Here is an 11,678-nt window from a genome sequence, read left to right as displayed (position 1 = left end):
AAACAAAATCTAATGTTATGCATAATATACTCTAATTTTTAAAACAATAATAAGTACAAATTGTAACACTTGCAAAGCCTTGGCCCTAGAAAAGTTAATAGTGAATCATTATAAACCCTAAGAATGAACACTAGTATATTACTGAAGGCAGTGAACTGAAGTTTAGGAAGGACAGACCCTACAAAGCACATCCTTTCACCATTCATCATCCTACGGCATACAGTTATATAAGTAATTCTTTCCTCGAACGCTCACAACCGGGGCGGTCGTGCTCTGTGGAACAAGGAGAAGAAGAAGAAGAAGACTACTGAGAATTGGAAGACCTAATAATGAATGGTCCCTTGATAGATTTTAATTGTCTGTAATAACTGAAATACAGAGAGAGAGAGAGAGGAAAACACTAAGAGGCCTTTGGAGGTTCCTCTGGCAAATCATCTTCATCATGGTAGATGTTCTCAGCCATCTGCCAGATTTGGAGTATGTTATCTTCAGCTACACTAGCAACCACCCAGTCCTCACAGGGATTCCAAGAGAAGTCTGATATTTTACTGGTATGACCGCCATGAATGAACAGCAACTCCGGTGGGCCATCTTCCGCATCCTCGGGCGTCTGCTCCTCATCAATCCTGCAGAAGAAAACCAAAAACGAAATCCCGTTTATGAAAATTGAGTATCAGAATCATCTATTTAATATGGTTGAGAAGTGGGTGAATGTAACAACTCTAGCCCACCACTAGCAGATATTGTTCGTTTTGGCCTGTTACGTATCGTCATCAGCCTCACAATTTTAAAATGCGTCTACTAGGGAGAAGTTTTCATACCCTTACAAGAAATGTTTTGTTTCCCTCTCTAACCGATGTGGGATCTCACAGCGAATCTTTTAAGATTTCATTCGGTATCAAGAGAAAATATATGTAGTTATACAGGATTGGGTTTATGGCTGGCTTATTCGCAACCAACCTTTTTTTATAATCAGATATCACGGGACAGGTTTAAGGGGTCGTTACTAAAACAAAATATCCATGTAATTAGAGTTCATTGATAACATTACCTGCTAAGGTCCCAAACCATGAGTCTTCTACCAAGACAACAAGAAGCTAAGATTGTTTCATTCTTTGGATTCCAGCCAACCTGGAAAACCTCCTCCCTGTTGCACAACATAGAAGTATAGACGTTCAAAAACACGTGCGCAACAGCAATAAACTAGGTTTTCAAATGTGTCTAGACGTGTGGCTTCATGTGCTGTGTTTCCAGCACTTGACAAGCAAAATTGAGATTAATAAACTTCATAATCCAAGGAAGATGCATACTTGTGACAGTCAAAGGTATGGAGTGCAGAGCTGATCTTACGTAGATCGAACAACTTAACCGTTTTATCAGTTGACCCAGTGGCTACCACCCACTCATTAAAGGGATTGAATGCCAAGCAATTGACCTGAGGCAAAATTACAAGAGAATTTATTTCATTGAAGCTAAAATGTCAGCATCTATTTCATTACCATAGTGGATACTAGTGTCACATAATTTCGAGCTCAAATGGATAAAACTGGTTGCTGGAGAACGAACGATCATTCAGATTATTTCATTAGACTTATCTTGGCATGTAACCACGAAAGGAGAACTTCCTCATTTGCACGAAGAAACCATACATTCACAACCCACTAACATTGAAAGCATTTTTATTTATCTTCCAGTAGCACCTACCTCACAACCCACTAACATTGAAAGCATTTTTATTTATCTTCCAGTAGCACCTACCTCACTTTGATGAGCAACTACGGACTGTACAGGCTTATTAACAGTAGGAGTTCGCAGATCCCATATTAGTAGGTATTGGTCGTCGCCTACTGAACCAAATAAGTATTCATGCCTCAGATGCCATGCGACATCTTCCACAACACCTTCATGAACCTATCAGACAGATCACATCAAATCATAGATAAAACCAAAATAACCCCAAATAATATATATAACATTGTTCATAAGTTGTAGCTAGGGATATTTATTACGTTGTAATTCACAATTCAGGGCAAAAAGACTAGCTAACCACCATAAACTATTTGCAGCCCATCTGAATCACATATTTATACACTTGTACAAGTGCGTAAGAAAACCTAGTATAAAATCCAAACAAATCATTATGAACTGGTAACATCTTGACTGAAAGAAAGATCAACACCAGATACCTGATTGTGATTAAAAGCCATAGACGCACAAAAACACAACCATTAAGATGTTTGTAAGAAGAAGACCAGTTCAAGAGGAGCTCACCTTAAAAATTTGCATAGCTTCAAGGGTTTTGTTCTTCGGAGTTGCATTAATGTCCCATAAACAAATCTGTGCATCATCAGAGCCACTAAGTAAATGGCCCTGCTTGAACTTACTCCACGATAAACCATAGCCTTCAGTATTGTGACCCCTCAACCTCAAGTCGGGATTACACGTACCATCTAGAGGTGGTTTGGATGGGTGTTTACTATAGTCGAAAACAAAGACTTCCGCGCTGACAGTCTTTGTGGCAATAATAAATGGATTCTGAGGCATATAACGTGCTCTATTGACTTCACCATCGTGATTTATTTGCTGGATTATTTGTACCTGACTTGAAAAAAGAAGCAAATTAATTTTGAATCTCAAAAACAAAATTTCATCAATCGATCTACTCTTAATCTATCAATTGCAGTACCTTAAGTAAGTACATTTTCGCCTACAAAAATCTCGCTATCTAACTTTTTCCTTTTTTCTGTAAAAGCATTGCAAGAACTAAAAACGAACTACTCCAGATGCAAATTCTGCCCACTCCAGATTAGTTCTTCAAGTCAATAAAATTGAATCTCAAAACTCAATATTCGCTCTTCCATAGCTAGAAAAAGGTGAAAATCCACAAACCTTTCCGTTCGCACATCCAAAGCCACCCGCATCAGCACGGTCGTCATCGTAATGTCGCGCATCGTTCTCAGAATCCTCAAGCGGAAGCTGAACCTGAGCGAGCATGAGGTAATTCGGCTCATTCTCGGATGTATGAGTCCCCAAAATCATCTTCTGAACGGAGTAATCCTTCCCCGGAGGCTCCTCCCTGTCCGGCAACCACTCGACGGTAAGTGAAGGCCACTCTAGGGCATGAGTAATGACCAAATCGTAAAGAAACGGAGTATTCTTCTTCCAAATCTTGTATTCCTCGTTTATCAACCTCTCCTCCATTTCTCCACGCATCTCCTCATCATCCTTCCCCATTGTCGCCTTGGATGAAGCAGAATTGGGAGAGTTTGGGAGTCGAATTTGTGAGTGAGAAGCAAAGTCGAGGGCTCAGTTCCAGGGTGAAGTTCCCGCCAATATGTCTCGAGCAGAGCTAGGGCTAAAATTAGAACCCTCCAGCGTTTAATGGATTTTAATTTATGAACATTGTAGCCGCCCGCATCTCCCATTTATTAAACAATTTATTGAATTATAATTTAAGTTTTTTTTTTTTTTTTTAATTCAATAATTCACTAAATTCGTTTTAAATCCAAAGATATTTTAATCGATCAATTTGCACTGAAAAATATAAAAATATTTATCTTATTCTTAACTTGTAAAATGACTATTTTACCCCTAACTTCACGAGCCAAAGTAAGTATATTGAGAAATTAAAAATAATAACAATACATTATTATTATTATTATTATTTTCATCATATTTTTTTAATACTTTCTTATTCTTTTTAATAATAAATATAATTTTGGGTATACTCGATTGTAAAAATATATATCACGAGTTTACTGTAAATAATGTACGGTCGTTGAAAAATTACAAATCTTGTTCGATGCGTGTAAGTCAACATCATTTATTATTTGATTTTATACTTTTAAATGTTTTTTTTTTTATGAAAATTGATTTAATAATTAAAAATTTTGAATACGACAAACGTGATTTTAACCATTTTAAAATCAATCCCGACACAAGTTCTAACAAGAAGCGTTAACCTAAATGAAAAATAGGAAACTATTGGGAGTGTCTTTACAAACTGCATATTCCAAAACTGTCACAGTAGAATGCCTCTGGGTAATTCTATCACCATACAAAACGACCAGTAACTGATTATATATATATATATATATATATATATATATATATATAATGAGAGATCCTTCCCATTATTTCATTCAAAAGGGGAAGGTGTTTACAAAGACAAACTAAGTTCATCAAGACTCAGCATATACTGGAACAGGCAAGAAAGGGAAGGGTGCAACCGAAGCATACGCAACAGGCGGTCGTCGACCTTGGGCAACACCTCGGCTATGCTCTATCTTGATCTTTTCGGCATTATATCTATCTTCCTGTACTAGATTATCCAACATCCTCTTGGCACCATCTTCTTTCATCGTCTGCTTGTTATCGGAAAGACGGTGGAATAGAAGTCCTGACATGAACACAGGGAGATACAAGAGGCTAGCATGAAACATCCTTCTTGCTTTCTGCATCGTGCAGTGTCGGTAGAATGAAAATGCGGTCGCAGTGATTGCGAGCGTGAGGATGGATGATTCTAAACAAAACCATCCAGAAGTAATGCCCCCTGAAAAGATCAAAATTCGAACAAGGTGACACCGTGTGAACTCGATCGTGTATGGTAATATTGACAAGGGAAGAAACCAGATAACAGATAGACAGATACAATGGTCAAATTGTTTGAATCACAACATTAAATGTATTCATCCAAGATATTGTCTGTATAGTATTACATCCCCATGCCTTAGCCAGTAGTTTATGCTATTTCAACATTCATAAAGCACGAGTACTGTTAGCACAAGTTGAAAGACAAATACTAGAACGATATGACACCAAATTTTCGGTCCTTTAGATTAGCCGAAAAGATCAATATGGGTCGATTACTACATATTGATTTAGACCTTTCCTAAACCTAATGGCATTATTAGCACACAAGGAAAGTTAGAGACATACAGGAAAGGGAACGATCACACCTAACAGCTTGAACTAAATCTATTTGATAGAGAATCAGAGGAACGGGCTTACTTGTCCCAACCAAAATTAGAATACAACAGTGTCATGCTTAGTGTCACGGTCGTGCTTATATAAGAACTATAGCAGTTTTTAACACCGACATTAAAATTCGAAAGAGTTGGAGTATATTATTTAAACATCGTCCAATAATGTGCACTTCTACCTATGAGGTGCTCTCGTGACTTCAAAATTGCCCACAACTGCTGATAATCTACTTACATTATGACAATTTTAGAAGGACAAACATCTACTAAATGTCAAAAATCAGCATGGACAACCGCATTGATGAAAGCTGCTACCAAATTAGAATGAGAGTAAGATTGTAACTTACAATCATAAGCCAAGTATCCTAGAGGAATGAGATACAGACAGTTTCTTAAAGCCACTGCAGCAGTTCTCTGACCAGTAGCATCAGCAAGAGAGTACATTTTATACCTAAAAAAAACCAGAGAGCATGGTAAGAGTATGCAACTCAAAACAGTTCCAACAATAAACAACTCCTTAACAAGCTATAATATAAACTGAAATTAAACTTCAACCTTAACAATCTTCCAATATACTCCAGACCATCCAAATGTATGAACAATTTAAGTATTCACTATCACTGATGATAATGTTGTGGGTACAATTAACATACGAATAGGTATTGCAATCATAATATGTTCTTACCCTCCAGCAGCATAATCATCACGGCAAAGATATGCCAGAGCCATAAAATGCGGTATTTGCCAAAAGTAAAGGGCAGCCGGCAGAATCATTGCATTTAGAGATATTTGTCCTGAAGCAGCAGCCCACCTGAAAACCCACATGGAAAAGATTTCATACTGCAAGGTTGTAAGTTGAGGGTTATGATTTGGTTCAATCTGATCTGGTTTCAAGTTTTAACCCAGATGTTTCCTTGTTCTTGGACCGAAATCATTGAATTATGTCTATAATTGTCACGTCTATAGGTTCGTAATTCCAATGATCAGCATCAAACATAAACAAACATATAAGGCATACTAAAAGATAGCAAAAATTCATTGGTCATTTGAATAGCAACATGAACTAAAAGTCCTAACAGTACTCGGCAGCAATACCATACAAAAATCATACCGAACAAATGAGAAAAGCAAAAGACTCTACTTGACTGGTATGGTATGAAAATATAATTGAGTCAGAAGATATGATTTTTGTAATATCATACTCTGTTTTTGAACGTGCACGATTTTTTTTACTTTTAAGGATATACAAAGGGAATAGTGAATAGGAACTTACCCAAGAAGTGGTGGAATAGCACCAACTATGGCCCCGACCCATGTATTTACAGGGTGAATCTGCTTAAGTGGGGTATATACAAATGCATAGAGAATCAAATTTGAAGCCGCAAGACCAGCTGCCAAGATATTAGCCTGCAACAACCTTGTCCATAAAAAAAGAAATAAGCATATTGGCTCCTAGTCACTGAGAATTGGCAACATACTTACAAAAAAATGGTCAAATAGCAATAAGAAGATGATGAGCGATTTATCTTGTCACCTTGGTAGCTAACATAGCAGTGCCAATTAAACCAACAGAAGTTGCCCAGGTTGCTGCATGTAGTATTGTGATGCGCCCTGAGGGTAGTGGTCTGCGGTGCGTTCTCTTCATTTTAGCATCATTCTTTATTTCAAAAACCTGATTACATGAATTTTTAATTAGTATGACTATGAACGAGAAAATTAGAAGAACATGGAAATCTAATGCTTAGATAATAGAATTAAAGTGCTCTTCAACGCTTACGAGCAATCGTGGAATTAATATCAAGGCAGGAATGTTGTTATGTTAGCCGAAGTCGATTCAGCCAAGAAAAAAAAACGGCAAACTTGGTGGATAAGATTCTGAAAGGCCCAAATATTGCAGTATTTTCCATTATATCAGGCAGAATCACAAACAGGTCCATATATTGTAGTACTCATCTTTACAACCTTGGTTAATACAACAGGTCTTAAAACTCGAAACGATTATCCGAGGAGCATGGACACAGAATACATGAATAAGATACAACTGTTACATGGTGAAGCATTATCTCCCGAAAAAATTAGGACGCGGATACAAGATAGGCACTTAAAGGGGTTGAAATTGAGGATGAAAGAAACCTGATTTAAGGAGTTTGCAGATGCTGCAACCATCATTGTACCAGCACAAGTCCAACAAAGTCCCCCAAGGTCCACAGTACTTCCACTCCCGAGAACAAAACCAGTCCCAGAAGTTGCAACAACTAGCATGCTGCAACAGAGGTGCAAATCCAAGACAAGAGAAATAAAAGCATAAAAATGAATCTAAAAGGCAGAAATTCATTTGTTCAAGTAAGAAGACAAAAACAAGTTCATTCTTCATGAGAATAAGAACTTCTATTGAAGAAAGAAGTGATACAGTCAAGGCTATCATCCACCCTTAAATAACAATTGATGTACATCCTCGAGTCCAACATAACTATAACAGCCCTAGCCCACCGTTGGCAAATATTGTCCTCTATGGGCTTCCCCTCAAGGTTTTTAAAACACGTCTGTTAGAGAGAGGTTTCCACACCCTTATAAAGGGTGTTTCGTTCTCTTCCCCAACCGATGTGGGATCTCACAATAACTTTATATATATATATTATCCATGAGAGACCCAACCAACTTGTACACACCTTGACTATTGTTACGAGACAATTATCTAGTCCAGCTACATATGGATGCCAAAGAAACTTGTAGGATATTAGATCTTAAATAGGACACCTTGGCTTGAACCCATTCCTCTTAATCCTTCATTATTTATATTGTCTTTCTTTATCAATCAAAATTTGGTTTCTCGACAAATTATTTATATCGGTCCTTATTCGCCGGTAGGCAAACCCATAGTGGTTAGTTCAAAGTAGATTATCGATATTATTTTAACCAATGTATTTGCATGATGGAAACAAATAATACCTGAAATTCTTAAAAGAAAAGCTATAATTATAAAGACATCTTAATCAAAGGGAAGCTAAACTGTTATTATAAGAACAGTTTCTTACGCAAGGAAAGATTGATTGATTACAATTCTCCCAAATGAAATAAACTCATTATCGTTTTGATAGAATCAAATCTCGAAACACATAAGAAGTAATTACATGTCAAAACAAACGGCTCTCTAGAAGGAAGTAGAACTCACAAGTGATGCGCATATATGAATAATCAAGGTTCCAAATTGAAGTATTTAAATAGTTTGGTTAAAATGGCTTCATTGATCATAATAGTGCTAAAAAAACTATCAATTCAAGGAACAAGTATTGACAATAATTTCGTTCAAAACTGCATAAAGGAAGGGAACAGTTACAAATTCCTTCAATTAGTAAAAGAAGCTCCATGGAAACTGTCTTAAAAAGAATGCTCGGATTTACCAAAAAATCGAATCAAAGAGGAAACTGGAAGTACCTGAGACGAGCCTTGGAGATCTCCCAATAACAGCGACCATAGTGGCGAGATAAGTCCACGGCCTCCCTGGCTCTCGAAACCACCGATGAGGAAGCCAAAGATGATGGATCAGCAACGCTTGAAAAGCCCCGAACTCCATGGGAATTCAAAAAACCTAGTCTGATGGGATCCGAGGAGGACGGCGACGGAGATAGAGAGGAAAATAATGATGATGTATAAGGATAGAGGGCGCGCAGACACGGCTGAGCGACGCCAATGGGATGATAGAAAGTGAAAATGGAGGTTGTGGTTGAAGGATTGGAAGAGGAAGATGATGACCGGAGTTTGGATGAGAAACTCCGGGAGTTCCTCCACATGGCGGCAGCGGCGGTGGCGAGGGGACGGATTTGGGATCTGACCGAAGTCGATAATCAGAGGTTCAATGGCGGAGGTAGAAATTATTATTAATATTTTTTGTTTATTTGTTTTATTATCCTTAATAATATCACAGAATAAATAATAATGCCTTTTTTTCCAATATAAATAAGAACTTAAAAATAAAAATTATTTAATTTAATTAAATACAGAGCGTGAAAAATAATAATTTTTATTGCTTATTTTTTTCCCATTATGGCAACAATGAGCATTTAATTAAATAAAAAAGAAAATAAATAAAAGTTTTTACTCAATACACCCACCTTGTCCAGTAAAATATCTCACAACACCGCTCAACCGGAGAAGTAATCGGAATCATCTCTCTAGTCTCATAGCAACAACCGGCCGATCATCCCTTCGACCGGAATGGGTTTTTTTTTCTTCATATCTACGGCTGCGATTGTCCGGTCCAACTTCAACGATCTCGATCAAACTACCTCAATTTATTTCATTTATTTATTTATTTTCTTCTGATAAAATAATTTGATCATGGATCAGACGGGGGTATAATGGACATTTCACCTTCTTCCACCTCCAACTGCATTTTGCCGCCATTGTCGATTGGAGAAAAACTCTAGACAGCAGAGGCGGCGTCACGGCTCTCGAATTTGATGTATTTGTACCATTTGGCGCAGAGGATGTAGACGGAGAGATCCGCCGCCGTGAGGGCGGCCAAGAGGAAGAAAAATCGGTCCAAATGGCCTCTGTTTAGGTTTCCGGGGATCCATCCCGGCATGTTATCGGTTGTCGAGATTTTCATCACGATCGTCACCAGCAAGCTGCTAACATAGTTGCCGAAGGAAATCGAGGTCATACAGAGGGCGCTACCGAAGCTTTTGAGTCCGTCAGGCGCCTGACTGTTGAAGAACTCGAGTTGGCCTACATACATGAAAACCTCCGATGCTCCAATCAGTACGTACTGCGGAATCTGCCAGAAAATACTTAGGGAACTCGAATCGTCGCAATGGCGGCAATCTTTGTTCGCGTATTTTAGTCGAAAAATCTCGACGGTTCCGGCGAATACCATGGCGCAGACTGCGATTACGAGGCCGATCCCCATTCTTTGAAGCTCTGTGGGGCTCGTTTTGGTTAATCGAACGAAGGTTGGATCGATTATCCTGCGATAGATGAAGATGAACGCTGCAACACTGAGAATATCGAAACTCGACATGCTTGCGGGAGGGATATGGAATGAGGAAATGTTCGTTCTCATAGCGGCGCCTTGCTCGACGAACAGAGAAGCCATTTGAGTGAAGACGACGGAGTAGAGAATCGTGCAAAGCCAAATCGGAAGGAGTCTGATGATGCATTTCACTTCTTCGACTTGAGTAACCGTACACAGACGCCATGGATTCCGATCTCCACCGTCAAATCGGTCCATCTCTGCCGAGGTAACCACCGCTGCTTTGTCCAAAAATCTGTAGATAACAACACAATCACACAAACACACATTACATTCGTTTCTCTCGAAATCAAAAATCAATTGAATCTACAGAATCTGTTCACAAAACTCACTTAAATCCATTGGTATGAAGAATCTTCCTAGCTCCATTACCGATCAATTCCTTCTCATCATCATCAAACAATCCCTCAGAATCATTCATAATCTGAACCTTCCATTTTCTAATAGCCGCAACCACCACTTGCGAAACCCTAGAAAGCGGATTTCCTTTAGGAGTGAAATGTCTGTACCTAGGGATTCCGCAGAGGAACAAGATCAAAGCCATAGCAGCAGAGGCTGTAGAAGCCCAAAATCCAAGCACCCACATTCCTTCATCTTCAAAGTAACCTAAAACAGTGTTGGAAAAGAGGGATCCAAGGTTGAGAGCCAAGTAGAAGTAGCTGAAGAAGGCGATTTTGGAGATGCCTTCCTTGGCGTCTTCTTCATCGAACTGGTCCGCTCCAAAGGTAGCTATGTTGGGCTGGTAACCGCCATTGCCAAGGGCTACCAAGTAAACAGAGAGGTAGAACAGGGCTATATGGAAGGAGGAATGAGCGTTGCATGGAGTATGTTCATCTCCACATCCCTTTGGTCTAACCAGAAATATGTAGGATGTTATTGATAGTGAAGCAAGACCCTGCCCAAAACAACAACAAATTTTTAGAACCCAATCTAGTTTAACCCGTATAACTTGAATAGAATTCACAGCTCAATGGAATCTAACCTCTATTTTTAAGATAGGTAGTTCTATTTTTTTAATATTTAAAATTTAAATATTAAACAGTGACAAGTCAAAATGCATCGTGTCAGTATCTGTTACAAACGTCATTAATATTCGTAACAATTTTAAAAGGTTTTTATTATTATTTGATTAATAATCCATTTAGATTTTATTTAATAAATATTTTAATTACATGTGGTCTCTTCTTTTTTTTTTTAGGTTTATTTGTTTTTTCTATTATTATTTTTATTTATGTTTAGGTTTATATCTTGATAAAGGCTTTTTTTTTCCTTTTTACCTTTTCTAATAAAACGACGCCGTGGGGTCATAAATGCCCATTATTAAACTTCCACTAAGTGGGATCAAATTTAATTCCAAAGTATGAACTAAAAGTTGAAATTGACACTCTAATTTCATTTATATTATTTTAAATTTTTAAAAAAATGGAAAACTATTTTAAACTATTTTTTATATAATTTCCAAAATTTAGCCGAGTTTACGCTCGGATTCCTACATCTAACTGTTTTATGAAGTATATATTTTGACCGATTGAACTATATTTAAGTTGATCTATTTCTAATTTTTTAGTCAGAACGTTCTCGTTTCAATAATTTTAAAACCAATAATATAATTAAAAATCCTTTCAAACATCATCTCAATTAAATGTGATACAAATTATTTGTTA

General features: G+C 37.6%; 3 protein-coding genes across 3 annotated transcripts in view; all 3 read right to left on the bottom strand.

Annotated features, from left to right (window-relative positions):
• Positions 1 to 113: 113 nt before the first annotated feature.
• LOC111473820 (WD-40 repeat-containing protein MSI1) lies at positions 114 to 3,389 on the bottom strand. The gene is made up of 6 exons (XM_023119203.1): positions 2,890 to 3,389; positions 2,272 to 2,598; positions 1,759 to 1,911; positions 1,311 to 1,435; positions 1,052 to 1,147; positions 114 to 626 (listed from the first exon to the last, which is right to left on the bottom strand). The coding sequence occupies exons 1-6, from the start codon at positions 3,232 to 3,234 to the stop codon at positions 401 to 403; spliced, it is 1,272 nt and encodes a 423-aa protein (XP_022974971.1). The 5' UTR covers positions 3,235 to 3,389; the 3' UTR covers positions 114 to 400.
• A 589-nt stretch (positions 3,390 to 3,978) lies between these two features.
• Positions 3,979 to 8,876, bottom strand: LOC111473826 (protoheme IX farnesyltransferase, mitochondrial). Its single transcript, XM_023119208.1, has 7 exons — positions 8,418 to 8,876; positions 7,116 to 7,245; positions 6,517 to 6,654; positions 6,256 to 6,389; positions 5,668 to 5,793; positions 5,330 to 5,433; positions 3,979 to 4,552 (listed from the first exon to the last, which is right to left on the bottom strand). The coding sequence occupies exons 1-7, from the start codon at positions 8,771 to 8,773 to the stop codon at positions 4,182 to 4,184; spliced, it is 1,359 nt and encodes a 452-aa protein (XP_022974976.1). The 5' UTR covers positions 8,774 to 8,876; the 3' UTR covers positions 3,979 to 4,181.
• A 335-nt stretch (positions 8,877 to 9,211) lies between these two features.
• LOC111473824 (protein NRT1/ PTR FAMILY 7.3-like) overlaps positions 9,212 to 11,678 on the bottom strand; it is a 3,861-nt gene continuing 1,394 nt past the window's right edge. The window contains exons 4-5 of the mRNA XM_023119206.1: positions 10,347 to 10,909; positions 9,212 to 10,249 (exon numbers count right to left, since the gene is read on the bottom strand). Coding sequence (XP_022974974.1) covers positions 9,406 to 10,249; positions 10,347 to 10,909 — 1,407 coding nt within the window. The 3' untranslated portion in view covers positions 9,212 to 9,405. The remainder of the gene's footprint in view (positions 10,250 to 10,346; positions 10,910 to 11,678) is intronic.

Source organism: Cucurbita maxima, unplaced genomic scaffold (genome assembly GCF_002738345.1).
Source record: "Cucurbita maxima cultivar Rimu unplaced genomic scaffold, Cmax_1.0 Cma_Scf00168, whole genome shotgun sequence".
Taxonomy (NCBI): Eukaryota; Viridiplantae; Streptophyta; class Magnoliopsida; order Cucurbitales; family Cucurbitaceae; genus Cucurbita; species Cucurbita maxima.
This window is presented reverse-complemented; position numbering and strand designations above follow the sequence as displayed.